The following is a 27,269-nucleotide window of genomic DNA, read 5'->3' on the forward strand; positions in this document are numbered from 1 at the left end:
CACACTGGTCAGAATGGCCATCATCAAAAATTCTACAAACAATAAATGCTGGAGAGGGTGTGGAGAAAAGGGAACCCTCTTGCACTGTTGGTGGGAATGTAAATTGATACAGCCACTATGGAGAACAGTATGGAGGTTCCTTAAAAAACTAAAAATAGAACTACCATAAGACGCAGCAATCCCACTACTGGGCATATACCCAGAGAAAACCATAATTCAAAAAGAGTCATGTACCACAGTGTTCATTGCAGCTCTATTTACAATAGCCAGGACATGGAAGCAACCTAAGTGTCCATCGACAGATGAATGGATAAAGAAGATCTGGCACATATATACAATGGAATGTTACTCAGCCCTAAAAAGAAACAAAATTGAGTTATTTATAGTGAGGTGGATGGAGTTAGAGTCTGTCATACAGAGTGAAGTAAGTCAGAAAGAGAAAAACAAATAGCGTATGCTAACACATACATATGGAATCTAAAAAAAAAAAATGGTTCTGAAGAACCTAGGGGCAGGACGGGAATAAACACGCAGATGTAGAGAATGGACTTGAGGACACGGGGAGGGGGAAGGGTAAGCTGGGACGAAGTGAGAGAGTGGCATTGACATATATACACTACCGAATGTAATATAGATAGCTTTTCCACTAGCTGAGATTAGCTCCGTGCTTTGTGACCACCTAGAGGGGTAGGATAGGGAGGGTGGGAGAGAGATGCAAGAGGGAGGGGATATGGGGGTATATGTATACATATAGCTGATTCACTTTGTTATACAGCAGAACCTAACACAACATTGTAAAGCAATTATACTCCAATAAAGATGTTAAAAAAAAAAATGAGCCCTTTGAGTGGTTCTGGGGAGGAGTTTGACTTGATTAAATTAAAACATTCTTCCTAGGATTTGAAGGAGCAAGTGGACCAATCATCTCTGTCATTCCCCTAAACTTGCTTCTATTGATTTCTTTGAAGTCTCATTTGGTTCCTCCCTTTTATACCACCTCCTGAACTCAGTAGACAAGTCTGGTCACCATCCCAACTCCATCCTGTCTCTTCTATTTTGGATGCCCTAGTTTGGGGCATCACATGCCCTCTTATCTGGACCGACTGCTGCAGATACCCTCTTCCTAGTTTCTGTACTCTGGGCTCTCCTCCTTCGTCTACCCAGACCTCTAGTGATAAAGCTCAATTTCCTATTGTAACTGCCTCCACAGTCTCTCTTCTAGAGTTGCTAATGGAGCCCCATTTCCTACCAGCATGGAGTCCTTGGCCTGAAATTTAAAGCCTGGTTTCAGAATTCTTATGTCCCTTGTACCTTTAGTTCCTCTCTAACTCAGGACTTATTCTCCAATTGAAATACTTGTTCAGTGTAACTTGCATCTTCCTATTTTCATCTTTATGATATTCTCTTTTTCTAGAATGGTCTTTCCTCTGATCTTTTTCTGAATTCCCACCCATCCTTCAAGGCCCAGCTTAAAAGGTGTCCCTTCTTCCAGAGGCTTCTCTTGTTTCCCCTCCCAATATGTTTCCTTTCTCTCAACCTTGTTCCCCCCCTCCCTACCCTCTTCTCTCCACCTCTTGTGGGGTTTCCTCAGGCCAATGGCCATTGTGCTGGTTGAAGTAGCCCTGGTATAGTTGAAAGCTCAGTACATTGGAAATTAGGATGCATCTGTTTGAGGGCTGCTGCTTCCACTTTGCTGGTATGTGATCTCTGGCAAATGACGTAACCTCTTAGAACCTCTGTATTATTATTTTCAAATTGGAGGTTAATAATCCTTGCCTCATAGGATTGTTGTAAACCCTGAGATGATATATACAGAAATCTTTTCTAAATCGGAAAGCATTATACCAATGAGGGATATCATAATGATTATCAATCTTATACTCTAGTTTTTTATATAATTGCCTTATTATATCTCTTACATTATAGTTATTTGAGAAATTATTTTACTCCATCCTCCCACAACCAGTGTTAACCTCCTGTATCAGTTAGTCAGGTGTTCAGGTGCAAGTAACAGAATACACGATTATCACGGGTTTAAGCAAAAAAGAGATTTATTTATTTCATAAAATAAGAAATTTGAAGGCCAGCAGTCAAGGTTGGGTCTACAACTCAACAATATCATCCAGTTTCTACCCCACTGTCTTCAGTATCTTGACTTTCTATTTTCATGCTTGTTGTCTCTTAGTTGCAAGATGATAGCCACAGCTCAAGGCTTGATGACCTTATTGGGAGACAGGAAGCAGTGTTTGCCTGTGGGGGAGGTACTGGATTGGAGGTGGATACTCAGGTGCCCTTGAAAAGGGACTTCATTTCCACTGAAAAGAGAGAGTAGGCATGTTGTAGGCCTGTTGAGTAGGCAACAGTGTCTGCTACAGCCCTTGATGCAGAAATCAAGTCTTGTTCATCTTGATTTCCTCTCTGTAGTGCCTAGTATATAGTAGATGGCATATGGTAGCTGTTCAATAAATATTAATTGAATGAATGAATAAATAAAATAATACATGAATGAGATTTCTAAAACCTGAAATAACCGGTCTCAACACAGCCATTTTTGTACATATATCTTCCTTAAAGTTCACCCTCATAATAGCCTTCAGAAGTAGAGCGATTTATCCATCAAGCAGAAGTGCTGTTATTCAAAGCGATTTGATTAGTTTTTGTCTAGTCAGGGGATAAGATACAGGAGCATTATGTTAGAAAGACAGCATAAAAGTGAGTCCAGATCTGAGAGGTTTTAAATGAGTCTGAAATATTAAAATATGTCTCTGACAAATATGAGCCTTTGTGGTTTTCTTTTTATACGAAGTTGCATAGGAATTCAAAATATTGTTACAGGGTACATCACAGTAAGAATTCATATTATGAAAATTATACACTAATAGAATCTTTTAAATGACCTCCTCCCCCTTTTCTTTCCATACCTTATCAGACAGGGGGAGATTCGGTGGGAAAGCAGTAATTATAATCTTTCCTAGTTTGACAGACTCTTGGTATATGCCTGAACAAAATGGGTGAGAGAGGGCGGGGATAAAGATATAAAGGAAATTAGGTGACCTAATAAGGCCTACTGGAGGTACATGTAGCAAGTGTGGTTCTTAACGTTGAATAAAGTTCAGCTTATAGGAGAATGAGCTAATAATTTTCTATTTCATAGATTTACAATTGACTGGTAAAAGTCTCTGATCTTGAATTTGTTCCTGTAAAACCTAGCCTTCTTGATTACAGAATTAGCAAAGTAGATGGGATCTCAAAACATGGTATATCTCTTGGTCTTTAGGAAGATGCACTTGTAGATCTGCATTGCACGAAATGGGGAAGGGAATGGGAATACACAAACATATTTTAATCATAAAGCTTACAGATGAGGAAGTCAGCACTAAGGAAAGTTAAGTAATATCTCAAGGGTTACTTCTATTTACAGATATGGGAATAGAACCGAGAAATCCTAGTGTCTTGTCTGTTGCTCTTTCTAATGCCCTATGTGGCATCTTTAATTTTTTTTTTTTTTTTTTGGCTGCATTGGGTTTTCGATGCTGCGCGCGGGCTTTCTCTAGTCGCCGCGAGCGGGGGCTACTCTTTGTTGCGGTGCACGGGCTTCTCATTGCGGTGGCTTCTCTTGTTGCGGAGCATGGGCTCTAGGCGCATGGGCTTCAGTAGTTGTGGCGCATGGGCTCAGTAGTTGTGGCTCGCGGGCTCTGGAATGCAGGCTCAGTAGCTGTGGCACACGGGCTTAGTTGCTCTGCAGCATGTGGGATCTTCGCCGGCCAGGGATGAAACCCGTGTCCATTGCATTGGCAGGTGCATTCTTAACCACTGCGCCACCACGGGAGTCCTGGCATCTTTAATTTTTGAATCTCCTTTAAGGTAATCAAATATGAGAGAAAAAATTGAATTATGTTGGTGGACCTTGAGAGACTTTTATTCCACAAACCTTTATGCAGAAGTTACCCTTCTGTTGCTAGACTTACCCCTCGGAACCAGCGTTTCTCATAATAATACTCATACTTTGTAGAAATTATTGTCATCACTTAGCTTTTCTGGTCTTACCTTTTGTCATCACTCAAATGGGATAGTAATAACTTTCTTGTCTAACTTACAGGGTTATTTCAAGAACTAATCAAGAACAAAAGAATTTAGAAAAATGAAAATTTACAAATGTACAGCATGATTCATCATCTTATTTAATACTAATCAAAATAATAAACTTTAAAACCATCTTGTCTTGCCTTTTAACCTCTAGTCCCATTGCCCACCTCGGTAGAATACTAAGACGTGCAAGGTAAAAAGTAAAAAATAAAGAAAGGAAGAAAGAAAGGAAAGAAGAAAGAAAATAAAAATAAGCAATCCTTCCTTTACTTCTCTTATTAGTTTTTTAACCTCATTTCTCAAGAATCCCTTTGTTTTTAGCTGCCAACTCCATCTCTGAGAACATTCATTGCTCAATTATTTACACCCAATATCCCCTGGAGAAGGAGAATTTAACATTTGTACTAAGTTTATCATATTTGGTGCCTTATTGACCTGTCACAACTGCCCTTTGGGTTCAGGCGTGTACATCTGACATCCTATGGACATCACCTGGGTGTTTTATAGTCCATTCAAATTCAACACATCACAAAGTGAATTCGCCTTCTTTTCCAACAAAACTGCTACTTGGGCATCTCTGTCTCAGGTGCATTTCCATTGGCCCAGGCATCTAAGTTAGACACTTGGGAAAGTTCCTTGACACCCCTCCCTTCCTACTGCCCCAAATAATCAAATAAATAGTCCTGCTGATTTTATCCCCAACACAGTTATTCTCTATCCCTTCACCTTCTGCCATAAACTCCCTCTGTATTCTCCGAACTGGCCTTCTTATGTTCATTCTTCTTCCCAAAGCCTCCAAAAGGATCTATTTCAAATATCTGTCTGACCAGATCATACCCTGCTTCAAGCCAGTCTATATAACTCCCCATCACTGGAACCATGGTTCTCAAACTGGGTTCATATGGAGCCCATGGAGGCACCTTAGTTGGAGGCGTGGAAGAAGGCAAAGTGGATGCTACCTGAGCTGGGGCGTCTATGTTCCCACTTCAGACAAGGAGATCCCACTCTCTATTTGCTTTCTGCATTGAGATTCTTGGAAATAATTGCTTTTAGATAGAAACATTTTGTGGTTAAAATTGGAAGCCCACTGACTATAAGGTACAGTCCATGACCTGGCCCCTACCTGCCTTTCAAGGTTCATCTCTCTTTACTCCCTTCTTCTCACTGTAGAACCAAGCAACACCGAACTGCCCACATTTCCTGCACATACAACACCTCCATGCCCCTGACTGTTTTATTATGCTGTGCCTGTCACCATGAAAGCCTTCTGTACCCCATCCCTACCTTTAGGGTAACTAAATTTCAATACTTTTTAAGACTGGGTATCACCACCTTCCGGAAGCATTCCCTCTTCCTCCTAGTTGCCCTTTCTCTCCCTGACAATCTGCTATCCATTATGTGCTAGTTCAGATGTGAGAGGCATTAGATGATGTAGTGCAAGGAACACTGGGTTCTGATCCTCACTCAGCTACTAACTATGTGTGTGACTCTAAGCAATTCACTTCACCTCTATGGACTGTAATTTATTCTATCAATCATCCATTCATTCAATCAACAATATTTGTTGATCCCTCTTTCCCCTTTATGGAGCTCATATTCTGGTAGGGGAAATAGGAAATTAAAAACAAATTTAAATTATCCTGTGGTGTGAAATGCTATGGAGAAAGGAGTCTGGAGGGTAGGGTATTTCTTTTTTTATTGAAGTATAGTTGATTTACAATATTATATTAGTTTCAGGTGTACAACATAGTGATTCAATATTTTCATAGGTTATACTCCATTTAAAGTTACTACAAAATAATGGCTATATTTCCTTGTGCTATACAATATGTCCTTGTTATTTATTTTATACATAGTAATTTTTATCTCTTAATCCCATACCCCATCTTGCCCCTCCCCCTGTCCCTCTAGTTTGTTTTTGTAACCACTAGTTTGTTTTCTGTATCTGTGAGTCTGTTTCTGTTTTGCTATATACATTTGTTTGTGTTATTTTTTAGACTCCACATGTAAGTAATAACATAGAGTGTCTCTGTCTGACTTGTTTCACTAAGCATAATATCCTGGAGGTCCATCCATGTTCTTGCAAATGGCATTATTTCATCCTTTTTTATGGCTGAGCAGTAGTCCATTGTATTTATATACTACATGTTCTTTATCCATTCATCTCTTGATGGGCATCTCCTTAGAGAGATCTTCCTTGACCGTTGGATCTTAGTATCTAGTCACTCCCTTTCAATCAAAATGACTTTAATTCTCTGCACGTCACCATCTGCTATTTTTCTTACTTATGTTATTTTCTTATTTTGCTGTTTATCATCTGGCTTCTCTATTAAAATGTAAAGTCAATGAGAGCGGAAATTGTTTTGTTGCCTGCTGTATTCCCCAGTGCCTAGAACAGTGCCTAGTTCATGGGAGAAATTCCTTAAATAATTACTGAATTAGTGGATACCTTCCTTTTACCTACTCACTTCTGTTTTCGAGACTGTGACCATATGGCCAAGATGCTACAGTCCAACTGAGAAATGCATGGGGCTCTCTCTACTGTAATTTGCAGCAAAAGAATCCTCAGCTGCCATCCTGTATGGAACATCTGGCCCAATAGCAGATTCCTGACACTAGCCTGAGATAAGGTCTTAACAGTAATGAAGAAATTCCTCCCTCTTTTCCCTGAGAAGCCCTCAGAGCAGAAAAGATACTACTGCTTAGGGCTTTGGTGACTGACCAGGCAGCAATGAGACTGATTTTTAGGCAAAACACCCACCTCTGATCAATCAAAGCAATCAAAGCAAATGTTTTCACCTTCAAAGTAATGATCTTAGGGGCTGAAACTTTTACAGCCAAGGCTCAAGACAGTTGTGGAAATCCTTTCGGAGTTAATAACCATGTGGCTCAATTCACGTGTACTCAACTCTGAATTGGTATTCAACCTCAAGGGCTCATTCTAGGTAAGGTAGGAATACATTATGATTTCCATTTTACAGGTGGGGAAACTGAGTCTCAGAGAAGTTAAATGACTTGCTGTGGATCTGATGCCCTTAGGTCTCTTATTTGTGAATACATTCAACAGTGTTTGAAAGTGTTTTGTTTTCGGAAATGACCGAATGTCACTTGGAGCCAAGTAAAGCAAATTAAACAGATTCTCAGGGCTGGGTAGTACAGCTTCCAATGAGTAAATCTCTACAAGATTTATAAGGGCCCTTAGAGAGTCTCCAGGCTGAAAATAAAACCTCAGAAAGTCACATATGTACTCAAATGCCACTCATTGGTTTTTCTTTGTTTTGGGCAGATCCATTTCATGCTAGACAAAGAAACCTATCCCAACCTCTGCTGCACACACCTGGCACAGAGAGGGAACAGGGCCTGGAGACCAGCTACTCAAATCTTTGTCTCTCTGCCAAGAGAGCTTAAAGGTATAAACTGGCTGTGTTAGCTTGTTTCAAAGGAGCAGATTCTTCCATTTTTATGTCAATGAAAAACAAAGGAGGACGGGGAGAATCTCTTCACTTTAAAAAATATATCAATCCATTAGAAAACATTCTAGATACTTAACGTACCAGAGGAAGATAAAGACCTGGAGAAGCCAGTTGTTTCCCCCTGGTGGCAATTAGGCTGTGGAGAGTTGGCTTCTGCACCATTCATAACTGTAGCGCGCAAATTAGCACAGATTGAAAGCCCGACAACAAGCTGTTCCAGGTAGACCAGATGTCTTGAAGGAAGGCTGTCTCTCTACAAGTAAACACAATGCCTATTTCCTGTCACTTTCACTGTTGAATAAATAGCTATTTGGTATCTGGAATAATTCTTGATTAATAGGGTTATCTGTTTTAAAAGGGCATCCCAACTGTTCTGTTCTCAGAATGGAGCACTTTTTCAAAACACATTCTCCCAAGGCATTGCTTTACTTCCCTTTCCCGATCAAGAGCTGGTCTTTGCTGCCAGTTGTTGACTCAGAGATGAGGGAAGGTTTTGGTGGCCACTCTCTTGGGGAAAGGTAGATAGGGTGAAGGGGAAAACTAACTGGAGAATATGAGGGCCTTCCTTGTTATCATTAGCAATCCAAAGGAGGATGAAGGATGCTGGGGATGGAGGAGTAGTGGGAGATGGACGAACATCAGCAGTGAGGTCAGAGAAGCAGCAGTACCCGCTGGGGATGCTTGGCCAGCATTGTTTTGGCTGTGCATCTAATGAGCATAAAATTCATTCATTCAACAAATATCTATTAAGGTCCTTCTACATCCAGGGAACTGTTCTGGGCATTTGGGATCCATCAGTGAAAAAAAAAAACACCAAAAACCAAAACCAAAAAAGATCCCTGCCCTTGTGGAGCTTTTATTCCAGCAAAAGAATCAGACAAGAAGCAACAGACCTAAAAATAAATTATATAATATACTAGTGGGTGATAAGTGCTATGGAAACAAGGGAAAAAAACAGTTAATGAAGCCTCAGAGTCTCAGGGTGCGGTGGGTCTTGCAGTTTTAAAGAGGCTCTTCAGAGGTGGCTTTTTGGAAGTGATGTTTGTACAAAGACTTGACAGGGTGAAGGCGCTGGCCATGCAGATATCTGAGGGAAGAGCATTCCAGGCCGAGGGGACAACCACTGTGAAGAGCCAAAGGTGGGAGGTGGGAGGGTACCTGCAGAGTTTGAAGAACGCGAGGAGGCCAGTGTTGCTGGAGCTTAGTAAGGGCGGTGGGGCTGGCAGAAGTGGGGAGTAATAGATGGGGTCAGAGAGATCGAGGGCCAGGCATCTAGGGCCTCGCTGGGCATTGGAGGAGTGCAGCTTTAGCTCCAAGGACAATGGAGAGCTGTTGCAGAGTTCAGATCAGACAACTAACCTTATCTGACCCACGTTTAAAACTCATCGGTAGTACATTGAGAATAGATTGTGGCGTAAAAATAAAAGATTTCTCTTTTTTAAATATGCTGCCTTACTTATATGACAAGGTTGCTATGAGACTCAGATGCAAAAGCGCTTTCAAAATTCTCAAGCACAGTGCAGATCCAAACTATAATTATTTTACACAAACAATAGGGGGTTCAAAAGCCAAGGTCCTTCTTGCCTCCTCTGATCATGAGTAGTACCCCGTTCATGAAATTAAACCAGTCTATCTATAAGAAGCTAAAGGAAAATTGATTCTATTTATTTTTAAAATAATGGAATTTTGTGCCTGAGTTTCAAGTCGTTTAGATTTTTCAGATTGCTACTGATTTTATGTTTAATTTTTGAAAGAAATGCCTTTAAAAAAAAAAAACTGGAAGTACTAGGCTTGAATACTGAAGACTTTAAATACAGCAACAGACCAGGATAGGAGCAGAAGTCTGGGAACTTTAAACCTATTTCGTTTTCTCTAATCCCCTTGGAGAGCTAGAAGCGGGCTGGCCAGATCCTCCAACATTTCGGGGGTGGCATCTTTTCTTTGCGGTGGCCCTCCCATCAGGTGAACGCTTCTGGGTGGGAGAACACACTTTGTGCAGACATCTGACCTTCATATAGTCTGGGGAGAAATTTTAAAGGATTTTGGAGAAGAGGCCTTGAGTCTCCAAGAGAAAGACAAGAAAAAGGGGCCCGAGGAAGCCAGAACCTCCCGGGAGATAAAACTGAGTTAATGAAGAGGGGTGATTATCCCAGATAATTATGTAAAAGAGAAGGCTAGGAGTTCTAAATGGCTGCAACTTGGAGTTTACTCTGCCTAAGGTATGTGTTTATATTTTTGTGTTTTGGTTTTTGTCTTTTGAGTAAGGTTTTTTCCATCTTCACCCACCGCTCAATTTGAGAAAGCGGCTGCTCTGCCTGCCAGACCCCCGTTCTCGTCTCTTCCTCTTCCTTTAGATTCGGAACCCATTCCTATTAGTCTCCGCGCCGCTGGCTCCTGGGACCCTCATGCCCGTCTAGTGAGAAGCAGCTGTGTGTTATGCCCTCCCCCCACCCCCCCAATGCCTCCGGTTCTTATTTTCTTATTTCTCCGACTCCCTCCTGGTGCTGCTGTCCAAAGACACACCTTCCCAGCCAACCCAGCTGTCACGTCTCGCTCCAGAGGTTCGGGGGAAGCAGTGGGAACTGTGCGCTCTCCAAATCCAGCCCGCCGCGCTGGGCGTCCCCCTCCCCTTCCCCTTCAATAAAGATCCTGCCTCGACCATCCCTGCTCCTTCCCGATCGCTAGTTTTGTTTATGGAACACGCCGAGGCATTGGGCAATCTGCGGTGGCCCGGCTCTCGCTAGGTTTGGGGAGGGAGGGGGCAGCGTTCACGGCCCCGGTGTGTCCGAGACGGTTAGATCAGATCTTTCGGATCCGGAGGCACACGCAGCGGGTGACAGGAGAGCCCCCCCCGCCCCCGCGGGTTGGGGGTGGGGAGAGGAGAAGGGACTCGGCTCGGGGAAGGAGGCAGGGAGGCAGCTGCAGTGCCGGGAGGGGTGCGCGCGCGTGTGCCGGGCTCGCCCGCCGCCTCTCGGCTCAGTCTGCGCTCTTCGGCACGCGGGGAGCGGGAGCAGCGCCCCGCGTCCGGGCCTCGCCTTCCCCGGGTGCCCGGCGGTCCCGGGGCCGCGCTCCCCGACCCCGCCCCTCGCCCCCGGCCCGGCCCCCTCTCCATTGAGTTTTCCCGACACCGGCGCCCATCAATGGTCCTGTCCGGGGATGCACGCGCAGCCCGCGGCCGGAGGGGGGTAGCAGCCGCCGCCTCCAGGTGCGGGCTCTCCGGGGCCGCCGCCGCCACCCGCTGTCGCCGCCACTCGAGCCCCGGGGCGCGCTGAGGTCCCGGCCGGCCATGCGGCTGCCGAGGCTGCCGCTGCTGCTGGCGTGACAAGGGGCGACGGAGCCGCCGCGCTCGGGGTCCCCGGCTGCCTGCATGGATGTCTTCAGCTTTGTGAAGATTGCAAAGCTCTCGAGGTAGGGGCCGCGCCGGTTCACGTGCACCCAGGGGCCCCCGCCGCGGGCAACTTGGTGCTTTATTTTTCGGGAGCCTCGGGGAGAAGCCAAAGCCGGAGAGAGCAGCTGGGCTTAAGCTAGGACTGAAGCGAGGTGGCCAGGGGCTGCCGCGTTCAACTTCTCTCTCACTGGCTGGTGGGGCTTGTGTAGCCACGGCTGTAGACCACACACACAGATACACACGCCCTCACGCACAGAGCAGTATTCACGAGTTTGTTTTCCCTTAGGAAAAGCCCCAGTGGCGCTTGGGGTCACATGTATAATTCAGGGCTAAGAGAAGATGGTTGTAATCGCTCCTGCTAGGGAAAGCCCGAAGTGCTTAGAGCTTGGGCTCCTGCTTTCCAAGCGGCAGTGACCAAAAGCGACCCCCTGCCCCCCACCCCTAAATTGGACCTCCACACCCCTAAAAAGTCAGCTTGGAGGTTGACCCAGGTGACCTGTCAGGTGTTCCCAGCAGTGACCTAGATGCTGAAGTCATGGAGACAGAAGAGAAAGACCTTTAGCCTTTCTTTGGGTGACTATGTAGTTCTAAGCCTGGAGAGATTTAGACATTTGCTTCCAAGTGGCCATGTTGTTGAAACGGAAGAAAAATCATCAATTCAGGCAGATTTCTCGGGCAGTGCTGATAAAGGAGGAACATTTCCACTCTTTGGGTGCCTAGGTATTACCTGGTCAGAGCATTCCTCCTAGGTCTCCTGCCCTGCTTAGCTTCCAAAGACTTCAGCAACCCCAGGAAGTAGGTCCGTGCTTCTTGCAGTGTGGCATTCAGTGGCAAGAGCCCGGTGTGAGAAGTCTTAGAAGACATGCCCCACCTTCTCTGACCAAGTTTCTGGAAGCACTGGCTTTCTTCTTCCCGAGCTCTTGACAGCAGTTACTACCTCGACCTTAGGAGGGAGACAGCAGAGGTCTTCAGGGCACACTTTAGACTTGCTTGCAATCGTGCGAGAATAATTAGCGTTAGGGTGGGACGTGTTGATTGCATGAGGCAAGAGTGAGTAGCGTCAGATAGCCCAAGTCAGAAATGTATGTTGACTTTGCTAAATTACGTTTGGGCCATTTCAGAAACATTCATTTTGGATGTTGCCATTCAGATGGGCCTCTCTCCAACATCCACAGGTCTTTATTTGTTCTTCTTGCCCATCTCCACCTTTCTTCTCTACTCACGTGGGTGGGTCTTAACGTTACAAGCAGATTTCCCAGGGAGAGGGCCCCAGTGTAACTTAGTCTTGGTAGACGTGAGGTATACAGTTGATGGGTAAGTATGTCCACCCACCAAGAGGTATTGCCCTGCATATCAGAAGACTAGTAAGTTGGGCGGTGGATGATTGTAGTGTGGCAAATTGTTTGATTTCACGTCTGTATCATTGAGGGCCGTGGCTTCACACCTCTATTCTATTAACTTCCTGCACACTGCTGCCTATGGCTGGATTATAAACAGCTGTCAAATCATGAACCATGGATGGGAAACGGCTGTGAGCAATAGTTTAGCAGTTGCCGACGGACAGAGAGCTTGCCCAAGGGAAAGAGAGGTTCAAACGATAGTATAGTTCAAAGTAACCAAGATAGAGGTCGGTTGCCTCAAATGCTAAAAACGTTAAGATTAACAAAACATCTAGAGCCTAGATTTCGTCCTTAAACTTTGGAGCTTGGGGGAAGACAGTGCTGTGTATCGGTGAAAAGACGTTTTATACTCTTTCACTCAATTCTAGGATGCCCTCATGATATTCACAAATCTGAGTTGTTGCAAACCCAAGCCAGGCTGTGAGGGATTAGTATCTTATTTTAAAGAGAGGTTAAAATTTAGTAAATGAGTGTGAATTTCACTTTCTATCCTTAACGTGATCCAAATAGAGTGTTTATTCTAAAGAGAGAAGCTGCACATGTTCTGAGCTTATGTGCCGATTAAGAAATCTCCCTTCCTTAAGAATTCTTCTTGTTTCTCAGTGTGAGCTCAACGATTGTCCCCAAGCTGAAACAGAAATACCTTTGGAGGGTCATCAGCGTGCAGAAACACATGTTTGCAGCTGCTTGTTTCTGCTCTTGAAGGAATAAAGTCTTGTGTGTGTGTTTTAAACACCTTTACAGAAATCAAGTTCTTTTCTCAAAGGTGAAGTATAAAAGTGCTAACACTGCAGGATTTTCCTGATTTCAGAATGGATAATCTTCCTAAAGGATTTAGCTTTGATCAGCGTGGTTACTTGAGTGCTTAAAATTCTCCTGGTTTAGAGGTGAACACACATGGTTATCCCAGGCCTTAGCCTTGCCTTTGGTTCCTAAGCGAGTTGAACTTGAGTTTCTAAATGTTAATTCAGAAAGCATTTGCTGTCTGATATTTGCTAACTGTCCCACCGGTGAGTAAAGAAAGTGGTAATTACAGAGAATTCCAAGAGAATATTAATCCACACTGGAATAAATAAACAGCATGTTTTGACTTTTCAAAGTACCTACATTTAACCACTTGTTACCAGAATCTATGCTCTTTTAATCATGTGAAAAGTCGGAATTCAAATTGCCCCTCAAGAATCCAGTTACATCTTATAACCATCATTTAAAAAAAGAAAAAAAAAAAAAAAAAGACTGCCAAGCATTGGAATAGCTGGCAAGTTGGGACCCTTTACATCATCTTTTTGAGTTGTGACCCTTGATTGCATCCATTGTGGGTGGCACAATGTGTCATGGTTCTATCTGGAGATGTTTTTTTCCTTGTTCTTCTAATTTTCTGGTTATTAAACTGCTTGATACATGCAATTTTACTTCACTGTTTCCTTGGTAACAGTTATATATCATTTTCCATCCTTGTAGATGAGAGCATTACAAAATAGGCATATATTTTTATTGTTACTGTTCTTTGTATCGACTGTTTCATCTGTAAAGCAGATGCACCCTTTGAAATGTTTATAGAAGAATGCAGTTCAGTAGAAAAACATATGATTATGCCCCCTTTGCCTGAGGGAAGTAATTTGAGACCCAAAACTCATAGGGGTGTTATTAAACTGAGCAGTGCGTTCATGGATTGAAAAAATGAAGATTTCTTTTCTTTAAGCAAAATGGCACACTTTGAGATAATGATTTGGTCCCAGTTATTAATGTGAAGATTATTTCTTGTAGTATTAGGTAAATTTGGGGGCTGCTTTATTTTACATTGTCTTAACAGTTACATGGGTTTTGTGGTATATAGCAGTGACAAATAATACAGTGTGCTAATTTTGTTCCAAGTATACATTTGAGGAAGAATAAATATATATATATATATATATATATATTTATAGTTTCCTCAGATTTTATGTAAAACCTTTTTAGAGACTACTAAACTTTTTTTACCTTTACCTTATTCAGAATTAAATATTTCCTAGGGAAAAAGGGAAGTTAAAGAAGCAATGCAAAGGTCAGATTTTTCCCATCTCCCTTTTTACCCAAGTAATTGCATTAATGTTGCTGATAATATTGACTCTGGAGGCTAGCAACGAAAAACTCCCAAAGACTCTGGATTTGAATTTTATTAAAAATTCTACTTGCTCATCGTCTGAGTCCTTTCTGAGTTCTGCTGATTTTCGTGGCTGTCATGAGGTGAAATGATGAACAGTTTCATAACAGAACTAGATTCCTGTTTTAGGAATATTTAACTCTACTTTCCCGGGGGTTGCTAGTTTGCAGCTGTGAAAGTCTAGTCGTTAGCTGTACTGGGGAAGATGTCTCGTTCAGGCTATGTACCATTTCAGGCATCTCTCTCTCTTTGGGGCAAGTGAATTTACCTTCTTGCTATCAGAATTTGATATAGATTGTCAGATGAAGTGAAACTTACTTGTACTTTAAAAGCATGACCTGGAAATTCTCACTTTCTGCTTATGAACTTTCCACTTGTTCGTTCTCTCTCTCTCTTTCTCCTTCTATTACTGAAGTATAGTTGATTTACAATGTTATATTAGTTTCAGGTGTACAGCATAGTGTTTCAGTGTTTTTACAGATTATACTCCATTAAAAGTTATTACAAGATAATGGCTATAACTCCCTGTGCTATACAATATATCTTTGTTGCCTATCTATTTTATACATAGTAGTTTGTCTCTCTTAATCCCCTATACCTATCTTGCCCCCCCCTTCCCTCTCTCCACTGGTAACCACTAGTTTGTTTTCTGTATCTGTGGGTCTCTTTCTGTTCTGCTTTATACATTCATTTGTTTTATTTTCTTAGATTCCACATATAAATGATATCCTACAGTGTTTGTCTTTCTATGTCTGACTTAGCATAATATTCTCTAGGTCCATGAACTTTGCTGCAAATGGCAGAATTTCATTCCTTTTTATGGCTGAGTAATATTCCATCGTATATGTATACCACATCTTCTCTCTCTATCCATTCATCTGTTGATAGATAGACACTTGGGTCGCTTCCATATCTTGGCTACTGTAAATAGTGCTGCTATGAACATTGGGGAGCATGTATCTTTTTGAGTTAGTGTTATCAGGTTTTTTTGCAGATATATATCCAGCAATGGAATTGCTGGATCATATGGTAGTTCTATTTTTAATTTTTGAAGGAACCTCCATAGTGTTTTCCATAGTGGCTGCACCAATTTACATTCCCACCAACAGTGTATGAGGGTTCCCTTTTCTCCACATCGTTGCCAACATTTGTTATTTGTAGACTTTTTGATGACAGCCATTCTGACAGGTGTGAGGTGATATCTCATTGTTGTTTTGATTTGCATCTCTCTAACAGTTACATACACATACAGACTTCAACTTTATTACTTTATTATTCCATTTGGAGTTTGCATGGATGTTTAACTCTGAGAGAATATCCATTATTGGTGAACTAGAAATTTATCTTTAAGGAATGGACTTAAAACCACTAATTTCATATTTGGCTCAATGAGAAAAATCAGGAGCATTTTTTAGTTTGTTGAGAAATACAGTCCTTAAATCTACCACTCTTACCGTCAAATGATCTTGAACTTTGAAAGCTAGTCATAGCAAGGAAATAAAATTATTAATACCTTAAACCATGGATTGGCAAACTATGGCCTGTGGGCCAGATCTGGCTTGCTGACTGTTTTCATATAGCCTGTGAACTAGGAATGGTTTTAAAATTTCTTTTAAATTTTTAAATAGTTCAAAAAATCAAAATAAGAAAATATGGAATTAAAATGTCAGTGTCCATAAATAAAGTTTTATTGGAACACAGCTATCTCTGTTCATGCATTTGCTGGTTGTCTATGGCTGCATTTGCTCTACAACAGTTTTTTGTTTGTTTGTTTTGGCCACGCTGCTCAGCCTGTAGGATCTTAGTTCCCCGACCAGCGACCAGCGATTGAAGCGATTGAACCCGGGTCACGGCAGTGAAAGCGCCGAGTCCTAAACACTGGACCGCCAGGGAATTCCCTACAACAGCGAAGTTGAATAGGTGCTCCAGAGACCTTATGGCTGGCAAAGCCTGAAATATTTACTATCTGGCCCTTTACAGAAATAGTTTACTGACTCCTGGGTGAAACAGTGCCTTTTCCTATTTTCTCTTCTTTATATTATCAGCACGTGTGTGTGGGCAGAAGCATAACCAAATACACACTGTCAAAGATCAGCAGAGCCAGATACTAAAGTGGCAAGTATTATTACCTTAGTAATATACTAAGTAATATACTAATATACTATTGTAATATACTATTACAATAGGGAAAAGAGGCTGGTGTGAACACAACTTCCGATTGTACACAGGTGACTGGGCATTTTAAAGGAAGAATAAGGGAATAGGGAGGGAGAGCGCTGGGGCTCAGTACAGGGAAGGAAGTGAAAAATCACAGAAAGCAAGAAGGGGGCTGGTCCATGTGAAACCCATCTAGCTTTGTTAACTGGCTGTTATCAAAGTTAGGCTCCTGCCCTCCCACAGAGGCTGGGAGACAGGGGCCCCATCTTCAGGTGTGGGCTGGAATAGTCACTTCTTTTGCAGCCTTGAATTTTCTCCAACAGGCACTTTCAGTGGAGTTGGAGTCATTGTAGGGATGTAGCCTTGAGCTGTAAGAAACTAAGTTACTGTTTGTCCAGGTCTTTAAAGGCCAAGGTTGAGGCCTAGTTGAGGGAGAGCTCAGAGGAGCCTGGCTAGAGTTTGTTTTAAGGAGAGAAACTTTGTCAACACTTATTACATTTAGCATATTCAATACGTGCACTCACCAGTGTACACTCACAGTTAATGTAGCCCTTATCTTTATTGAAACTTCTGATCTCAAATTACTAACTTAACTGTAGGGACACAGCATCAGAAGTGCACATAATTGCCCTAGTGGTATTCGTTGCACTCGGGACAATTTTGTATGCTTATTCTTTGATCACTAAGTTGGCCCACTGTCTTTGGGCTGGAGAGATACTTGTTAGAGTGATACTTGCCTTCCATAAGCCTTTCAACTTCTAGTTTAACATAGACGGAAAAAGAATGGGCAACAGTACTTGTATAGCCTCAACCAACGTGTGCGGAGAACTGATAAGTCCCCAGGAGAAGGCCTGGTATTTCCTTACAGTACACTTGAGCCACCTGCTCCTCATGGTTGAGGACTTTCATTAATCTTTTTCCACATGGAAAGAAAACTAGATAAGTGGATTTAGCTGTAGACAGAGGACTTGAGGTAGGCTGTATTAATTTGCAGTTGAGTTTAACCCGACTTTCTTATGATTTGATTGAGAGCATTGTAATGAAAAGCTAGACTGCCTTTAGTTCTTTTTTTTTTAATTTTCAAATTTTTTTCTATTCCATTATGGTTTATTACAGGATATTGAATATAGTTCCCTGTGCTCTACAGTAGGACCTTGTTGTTTATCCACTCTATATATAATACTTTGCATTGGCCAGTCCCAAACTCCCAATCCATCCCTCCCCGGCCCTCCCTCCTGAAATAATGCCATTTGCACCTACATGGATGGACCTAGAGATTATCATACTGAGCTAAGCAAGTCAGAAAGAGAAAGACAAATATCGTATGATATCACTTATATGCCTTTAGTTCTTTATAGCAAAGACATATCAAAAGTATGCAACCTTGCTTCTGAACAATGTAGGTCATTATGTACTTAAGCTGTGAAAAGTATCTTGAAGAAACCTAAGCCTTAGTTTTAGATAACAAAGTTAACATTCCCATTTTTTCCTGGCAAAGAGATGAGAGGGTTTCCTCCTGCGCTTTTGTTTTAGAAATGCATTTTCAAGTGTGGTTACAGAATCTGGCATACAGTGAATACCCTATACTAAGTAATAAGTGAGTAAAGTCATGTACAACCCATTCTAATGCTTATTACAAATGAATTATCGTAATTTGTTGAGCTGAACAGTGATGAGGATCGGAAACTCAGGAGTGGAAAGGAGTGTGCAAGCTAAAAATAAATGGCCTGCTCTTAGACTACGTCTCACAGAATACACTATTTTTGTTTTGACATTTGAAGCAGTTTTTTTTTTTTCTATGATTAATGGTTTAAAAGTCATCAACTTGGACTTCTAAGAACTCTGTGTTTTACTGCTATAAGCTCAACAAGGAAAATTAGTATTACGCTACAATGAGTTTTTATAGGTGTCAGTAAGTTTTTATTTTAGGAAGTCCTTTTTGAATGATAGGAAAATACTGTCATTTTTATGAAAGAAATGTATCTCAAGTTTGAAAAGGAAAAGCAAAGGAAAAGCAATTTCCCTACAATTCCAATTTGCTATAGGGTTTTAATGTTTATTTTGGTTGTTTTCATATGTTTCAAACATTGTGTGAGATTTGCTTAACTGAAAATAAGGACATGATAATTATCTCACAAAGATGAGCCTTAAAGAACACAAAAGTCCAGAGTTTTTCAAATTAATGTTAAAATTCACCCACCGAACGTAGGAAGGAGTGTATTTATATATTTAACTGGCACGATTATTTAACTGGTGGAAGATTGCTGTAGTGGAGAGCATGAAGCCATCTGGCCAACTCTAGACTGTTCTACACTGGCTCATACATCTAACCATGGCGATTTGACAACGGCCCTCTAACTGGAGTGCAGAGTGCTTGTCTCTTACGAAAATCACAGTCCCATCACCAATCTTAGTGTCAAGGCCGGGGCAGGGGCAGTCTCAGGGACACAGAGGGTGAAGTCTGGGATTCGTTTGGTCGCAAGCCCCTCCCATGCCCACCTGCATTATGGCTCAGGGCATTGCCTCCCTCTGTGGCCTAGGGCACAGCTTGGCACGCTCTGGTCAACCTGATATGTTTACTTCTATTTTCATTTACTCATTTCCTGCCAGTTTTTGTAAATAAGGTTTTATTGGAACACAGCCATGCTCATTTGCTTCCGTGTTGTCTGTGGCTGCTTTTGGCAGAGTTGAATGGTAATGACAGAGACCACGTGGCTTACAAGACCTACAATATTTGCTCTCTGCCCTTGACAGGAGCATTTTACTGTTCTTCCTTGAGCTCTCTGCCCAGGACTCAAGTTCCCCTTTGGGGCTAGAGCAGTACCCTGGGTGTCTGCCTGCTTTGCTAGGAGGGGGAAAGGGAGTTGTGCCTGGGGAGACACTCCGCACCCACCCAGCCCTGCCAGCCCGCTCTGGGGTCTTTACCTGTTGTTAGCACTTACTATACGACTTGGAGGTGAATTTAGAAACTTTCTAAAGTGCAAATCTGATCCTCTCTGTCTGTCTCCTTGCTCCTTAATGCCCCTAGGGGAAAATCCACAGTCTTTATCTCCGCCCTTTTGGGGTTGGCCCCTGTTTCCTTTGTTTCCTTTGGGTGTCTTATTTTTGGAAATTTGTCATTTCTCCCTAGCCTTACTTAACTTCCTATTCAACCCCCAAACACACAGGTGCACACACACACACACACACACACACCCTACCTCTAACTATATTGAACTTTTTTAGGAGTCCTAAAGGGTGTCACACCTCTGAGCCTTTAAATATACTCTTCATTTTGTCTGGAACAATCTTTACCTTGCCCCCTTTTCACCTAGAAAACGACCATTTGTCTTTTCTCTTTCAGTTTGTAATCTATGCTTGTTCCATGTAGCCTTTCCAACTCCCCAATCCTGGGTTAAATGGCTTGATTAGCATCTTTGGTAGTTAAAATAATCTAACTGCTTTAGCAGATTAACCCCTCAATTTGAGAATAAGTGGCTTATTTCTTGCTCACTTGGAGCCCCTAATAGGGCTTCCTGATGGACTGAGGGAGCTCTGCTGCACACACTCAGAGCACCCGGAAGATGGAGGCTCTCTCCTCTTCAGTGTGCGATTCAAGGTTGCCCTGCCCACCACGGTCCAGCTGACAGATGAGGGGAGAGAAATGGGAGAAGACTGGATGGGAGGTTTTGAAGGGCCATGCCTGGAATTGAAGTACATCATTCTACCCACACTTCATTAACCGGAACCCTGGGCATATCTAAAAGTGAGAGTGGCTAGGAAATTTAGTCTAGCTGTGTACCCAGTCTCTGCTAGGCATCACGTGCCCTAACTTTATCATAGTGTTTATTCACTATTTGGTAGATTGCACTTTTGTTCCCAATTCTTAAACCTTCCCTGAATTCAAGCCTTTTCTATGTGACATTACAGTTCCTCCTGTTAGAGGTGGAGTGTCCTTCCCTGACCCATTGCTGTTGGGCTTGTGACTTGCTTTGGCCAATAGAACACAGGCAGGAGTCAGAGCATCAGCTTGGGTAGAAGGCCTTAAGAGGCAGTGTGCATTTCTTTTTTGCTTATAACATTACTGTATGAAGAACTGCCTGGGTTGGCCTGCTGGTTCCAGAAGCTAGATTCATGGAACAGCATCATCCTGCAAACCTGTGATCCTGAAAACAGGTACTTATTATTGGATGGCACTGAGTTTTGGGGAGGTTTGTTATGCAGCATTATCATGGCAGTAGTTGACTGGTACATATGATATTACAATTGAGTCCAGTTTGCCACTGTATCTCTTTTATGAGCTCTTTGAGGGCAAGCCCCCTAAAGGGGGCTTTTATTAAACTTCTTGGTTCAGAGTAGATATTGAGAAGGTATTTGGTGAATTATGAATGAATCAGAGTGAAAGCATGCTGTATTCCACATGAAGTCAAGTATTGATTATCACAGATATGCCTGCTTCTGTACTTCATTCAGCAGATCGGACTGCTCCTGATTTTTAGGATCTGATGTCAGTGTTCATTTATTGTGCCTGTTGGACACTTGGCAGAGAACCACTGCCTAACCCTGCAGGTTGGGACCCAGCCCTCCATCTGAGCCTGGATCCTCAACAGTCTCACATTTGTTTTCTTTCCCTTTCTTCTAGTCCTGAATATCCTAGTCTTGTCCAATTATACACATTGTTTCTCTACTGCTAGGAAAGAATTGTACATAATGTTTGTAACATACTTAAAGATTTGATCATGAGAGTTTTAGGTACTTAAATGTGATAGTAAAGAACCCATGACAAAGACCTACTGTACCTACCGTATAGCACAGGGAACTATATTCGATATTTTGTAATAACCTATAAGGGAAAAGAATCTGAAAAAGAATATATATATATATATATAACTGAATCACTGTGCTGTATACCTGAAACTAACAGGACATTGTAAATCAACTATACTTCAGTTAAAAAAAAAAAACAAAATATGATCAGGGTATCTTGAATACAGTGTATTTGGAAAAGGAAATAAAGAACTAGCAAGTGGAATCGTCACTATACTGAAGGAAAGGCATTGTCTTGTTAAAGTGCACATATTTGACCTAGGGTTAGTTTTTATATTGCTCTTTTCAAATATCACACTGAATGATGAGAACTTGGCTGAAAAATTAACATGAAATGCAGTGTGGCTGTGGGGAAAAAGAACAGGACCTGCTCTATATGCAGTGACATCCAAAGATCTCTCATATATTTATTGTTACGTCAAAATAGTAAAGTACAAAGCTGTATAAAAAGGCAGGGGAATTTAATGTATATATTTACTGTGTTTGCATAAGAATGACCAGAAGGATACACAAAAAACTAAGAACAGTATTTAACTCTGTAAAGTAGGGCTACAGGGGATTATGGGTGAGAGGGACCGGGTAGATAGGAGACACGGGTGGGTTCCCATGTCACCATCCACACATTATATTTTTATTTTCTTTTGATTTTTGAGCCCTAGGATTATATTATTAACAAATTTGAATTTCAAAAAAGTGATAGGATACCTACATAAATCCAAGAGTCCAAATAATATCAGTAGGATTTTAACATGATTTTTCTGATTGTAGAAGGTAACTTTATTGTAAAAAGTGTTTGAGAATATAGAATATATAAAGGAAAAAAATATATATATATATAAATATTTGAAATTACACCAGCCAGATATAATCACTGTTGTCCCTCTGTTTTCTTTAACTTTTCCATCTATTTTACATAGTTAGTATCCTGTATACACAATTCTATACTTAAATTTTTAAAAATATTATATTCTTATATCATTAAAATTTTTTAATAAATATGAAATAAACAGCTATATATACCACAGTTTACTGAATGACTTCCTATTTAATTAAAATTTAGATCCTTTCCAGTGTTTTGCTTTGGATAACAATGTAATGAATATCTTTACAGTGAAGTCTTTGGATTTCATGAACATACTTTTTATGACATTAATAATAGCATACTGAGTATTTCAAAACTCATAAAAGTCACAAGGTAATTTGAGATGCCATTAAAATGATATTTAAATTTTATGCTAAAATTGTGGACATTCTGGTTCCTCAAAGGTATTAAAGTTGACAAGCAGCATTTGTCATAGAAGTTAACCTAATGAGAAAATTTGAGGCATTTGGGGATGGAAGGCTTGATTAATGGTGGTAGGAACTTCAGTAGATTTCCAGCAAGTCAGATCTCTGTTTCTTCACATTTGTAAAATGGGGAAATTACGTGATATTCCCTCTAAATTTAATTTATTTCTAAACTTCCATAATTTTACCATAGAATAAGCAAATTCTAAGAAATGCATCTATAAGAACATAGATTAAGATAGCGTGAAACACTATGCAGCTATAAAAAATAAAGAACAAGGGAACACTCTATGCAGTTGTATAGAACCATCTCCAGGATGTATTTATTAAGTGAACATAGAAAATTACACAACAGTACAGTTGTATTTACATTAAAAAATACTGAAGGGATACATAAGAAACTAATAAAAGTGTTATTAGATTGGGGGAGCTGGGGGGGGAAGAAAGTTTACTGAGACAAAAGAACAAAAATTAGGTAAATATGATCTCCCAAAATGTGATAAAATGTTGAAAAATCTGCCCTGGATGAAAAGTTAAATTGCTGACTCAGACAGTTTTAACCTATAATTAGTTTTCTCTACGATGAATGAAGCATAAGAGATGGTTTACTATATTAAGGATATATATCAACAAGGTGTAATAGAAATTTCAGATATATAAAATTTTAATTGTAATTTTTGTTAGCAAATTAAGATAAAACTGGAAAAATCATATCATTATAAAAATGATCTCTTGCTTTTTGTATAGAATTGAGTACTCTGAAGCAAAATTCCTTCAGTTTTTAATATCTAGATAGGTTTTTCTTTGATAGGAATGTAAACAGAAAAAATATTTTTCTTTTGGTTCCCACCACCCAACAAAGAATACGTATAAGTTTTTTAACCTTAAATATTATTACATTTTGACAGCAATCCTAAAAATTGTATCCTCTGACTATCTTCTGTTCACCAAAGAGGACAACTTGGTGTTTTTGGAGAACCACGTTCTGGGGATATATTGATGGATGTTTCCATTAGGACTGTAATTTGATTATGATGCCATTAGTTCATAATTTGGCTTTCCGGTTGAGATCATGTTGACAGGCTGAAGAATAGAGTGCTGTTTAACTAAGTTGATGAAACACGCGTAGGCGGCAATAAAGTGCCTGGTCCGTCTCTACTGTTTACTCCTTTCGTTTATGTCACTCTGGTACTGATGTGGTCATGTGTATAACTCCATAAACTTCCATTTCTCTGGAATATAGTGACGTGTTTAATCAGAGTCTGGCCATTATAGGTATATGTGTTAACATTTTTAAAAGATCATCTGAACACAAGAAGATACATGCATAAAACTATACTGGGCATAACTCAGGTTTAATGCTGACCTAGAAGTCATTTTAAATTTTTCCTGTGTCCTAGGTCAGGGATCAGGGGTTGGCATACTGCAGCCTATGGGCCAAGTCCAACCCCTGAAGCCTGTGTTTGTATAAAGCTAAAAATGGTTTTTACATTTTTAAATGGTTCCCCAAATCAAAAGAAGAATAATATTTCATGACACGTGAAAATTATATGAAATTCAAATTTGTGTCCATAAATAAAGTTTTATTGGCACACAGCCACGCCCATTATGTGTTGTCTATGGCTGCTTTCTCGATATGGTGGGAGAGTTGAGTCATTGCTGCAGAGACCAGATGACTCCCAAAGCCGAAAACAGGTGCCCCTCTATAGGAAGTTTGCTGACTCCTGTCCTATGTCATCAAATATCATTAAAAGTAGCTCTTGATGGAAAGACAATCACAAATGAATATGTAGATACAGATTTAGATATATAAATATTTTTATCTTTCTGGGCTTTTTTGGAAATTCTGCATAAAGGAGAAATTAGATAATATCACTTTGCACTTACAGATGATTCTCTGTATAAATGTTCCTACTGTGAACAGTATTTTCTCTTCCCAAATAGATTTTAAACAACTTGAATAGGAATTGTGTTGTAAATGTTTATATCCTCCTGCCGTGCTTGCTTTCTTTCCCACAAAGAAGATGTAATAACCCCTACATGCTACGTAGTAAAGGATTCAAAGCAAAAGGGTGATAAACTCTTTCCCCTTTGTCCACTGGTTGCTTTGCTATGATGGGTGGATGCTTTGAAGGGAAGTGTAGAAACCACACTGGAAAAGTAGGCTTGCTTAGAGGAAGAAGAAACAGAAGAGGACGTGGCTCCCCTGGGCCAGCCCTACAGGGTTATCCTACCATGTCTATTTCCTAGGAGGTGGACATCAAAACTCCACTACACCATGGGTAGCTTATTTAGGGACACCTATATTTAGTACTTCATGTATAACCTAAATAGCTTCTATGTTTTAAGGTTAAAAAATGTCATCCTTTTAATGCTTTCTTATTATGAGTTTATTGGTTAGGATATTTTAGCTACAAGTAAAGGAAAGCTTGGTTAACTCTGGCTTAAACAATATATTCCTAGAGGAAGGTGGTTCCTGGATCGGGCTCCATTGACTCAAGCTCTGTCCTTCTCTGTGCTTCACCAGCTTTGTGCTTATTACCTTATGGTGTAAAGTGGTTGCCACAGCTCCAGGCATCACATCATCATATGACTGGCTTCAGAGTCAGGAAACACGGCGTGGCTGGAGTACTGTGAGCATTTTCCGTGTGTGGCTTTTTTTTTTTTTTTTTTTTAAATAATGGAGGAACATCTTTTGCAGAAGCTGAGGATCTTCCCTTAGAGTCTCCTTGACTAGAATGGATCACATGGCCACATCTAGCAAAGGGCAATGAGACGTTCATTTCTGGCTCACCTTCCCAGAGATCCTAATGCTCAGAATTAGGGTTCTAGTAGCATGGAAAAAGAAAGGAAAAGAAGTTGAGGAAGCAATCAACATGTAGTTCTTCTCCAGTATTTTCTGTTTTATTCGGAGCTGCTCTTGGAGAACAGCAACAAGGCTACTGTTTCCAGAATAAACACTTGAATTTTGGAGGTAGCTAACAAGTGTCAATGTGGACACTATACTCATATTCCAGTAGAAATATATGACCCTTACTGCTTTATGATCAAATTCAAAGTGTATTCGTTAAGATGCTGTCATCAGCAAGCAATAGAAAACACAAGTAACATAGCTTAAAGGAGAGGACAATTTATTCTCTCACATAAGAAATTCAGAGGTAGGGCCATTTTAGGGTTTGTCAACTGGATTCCAGGGCTCTGGGTTTTGTTGTTTTTCTCATGTGCCATCTCAGCATATAGACTGTACCTCTTGTGGTTGCAAAGTGACTGCAATAGCTCCAGCTATCATATCTTCACACAAAAAAGGCCAAAGGTGAGAAGGGAGCAGGATATGTTTCTTCCATGCCTCCCTTATTTGAGAGTGTGGAAAACTTTCCCCAAAACCTCATAGCAGAGTCCCTTGATCTTGCATTGTCCAGAATTATCATGGTGTCTCATGTCTTTCTTAAATCTTCCTGGTGAAGGGAATCACCATGGCTGGTTTAGACTGGCAGACATTGGCAAACTATTATCTGTGGACCAAATACAGTCTGCTACCTGTTTATGTAAATAAAATTTTATTAGAACACAGCCATACCCATTCATTTACGTATAATTTATGGCTGCTTTTGTACTACAGTGACTGAGTTGAGTAGTTGCAATAGAAACCATATGGCCCACAAAGCTTAAAATATTTAACAACTGGCCCTTTATAGAGAAAGTTTGCTGACCCCTGGTTCTCTAACCAGTGGTTCTCAACCGGGGGGCAGCTGTTGGGCAATGGCCATGAGGGTTCCAGCTGTTTATAGTGTTGGGGGCAGGGGTCCTATGGGCATATAGCAGGAAGGGACCAGGGCTACCAAACATCCTAACATGAGCAAAACAGTTCTGTATAATGAAGAGTTGTCTCACTCAAAATAGCAGTGGCTTCTCTGAATTAAGAGTCAGTTTCTAGTGTGGGAGAGGACATCAGCTCCCACTACCCCCATCCCACCCCCAGCCCAGCACAGAGCCATCTGATGCCTCTGCAAAACTGAGACTCTGGGAGGAAAGAAGGAGAGGAAATGACTGTTGGTTAGGCCAGCTCTGGAGAACAGAGAGGATTTGCTAAATTAATCTCCAGAAAGGGATGGTTCCATGAATACCTAGTCATTACCCACTGACTCATCGGCCGATGACAGTGGTTGCCCTCATGCGGGGCAGCTCACAGGGCCGGAGTTTTCCGTGAGTGGGGTGTGTGCTTCCCTGTGTTCCTTATACGACAGGATTCGAGTTGACACAAACTGAAAAGGTCTTTTCTTTCATGCTGTTCTGTAATGAACACATTATTTCCAACAAGAATGTATTAATAGTGTGATTGAAAGTAAGTTTGTAAAGATAATTATAAACAATTAAGTAAATTGAAAGTAATTTTTCTTGGTGTTTATGATAAAGCCAATTAATTTATTAGGCACTTTTGTTTGGGTGTCATTAAAAAGAATTTTACAATTGTGCATTTCTTATTGCTAATTTCTCATTGATTGGATAAGGTGTAATAGTTCATAATAAGA

General features: G+C 41.0%; 1 protein-coding gene across 3 annotated transcripts in view; it reads left to right on the plus strand.

Annotated features, from left to right (window-relative positions):
- The first annotated feature begins 10,731 nt into the window (after positions 1–10,731).
- FRMPD4 (FERM and PDZ domain containing 4) overlaps positions 10,732–27,269 on the plus strand; it is a 530,997-nt gene continuing 514,459 nt past the window's right edge. For 2 of the 3 annotated variants that reach the window (XM_082446916.1, XM_082446919.1), the window contains exon 1: positions 10,732–10,967. In XM_082446916.1, coding sequence (XP_082303042.1) covers positions 10,927–10,967 — 41 coding nt within the window. In that variant the 5' untranslated portion in view covers positions 10,732–10,926. The remainder of the gene's footprint in view (positions 10,968–27,269) is intronic. The other variant, XM_082446917.1, reaches the window with a different exon arrangement.

The sequence above is a fragment of the Balaenoptera physalus genome, assembly GCF_965194825.1.
Source record: "Balaenoptera physalus genome assembly, chromosome: X".
Taxonomy (NCBI): domain Eukaryota; kingdom Metazoa; phylum Chordata; class Mammalia; order Artiodactyla; family Balaenopteridae; genus Balaenoptera; species Balaenoptera physalus.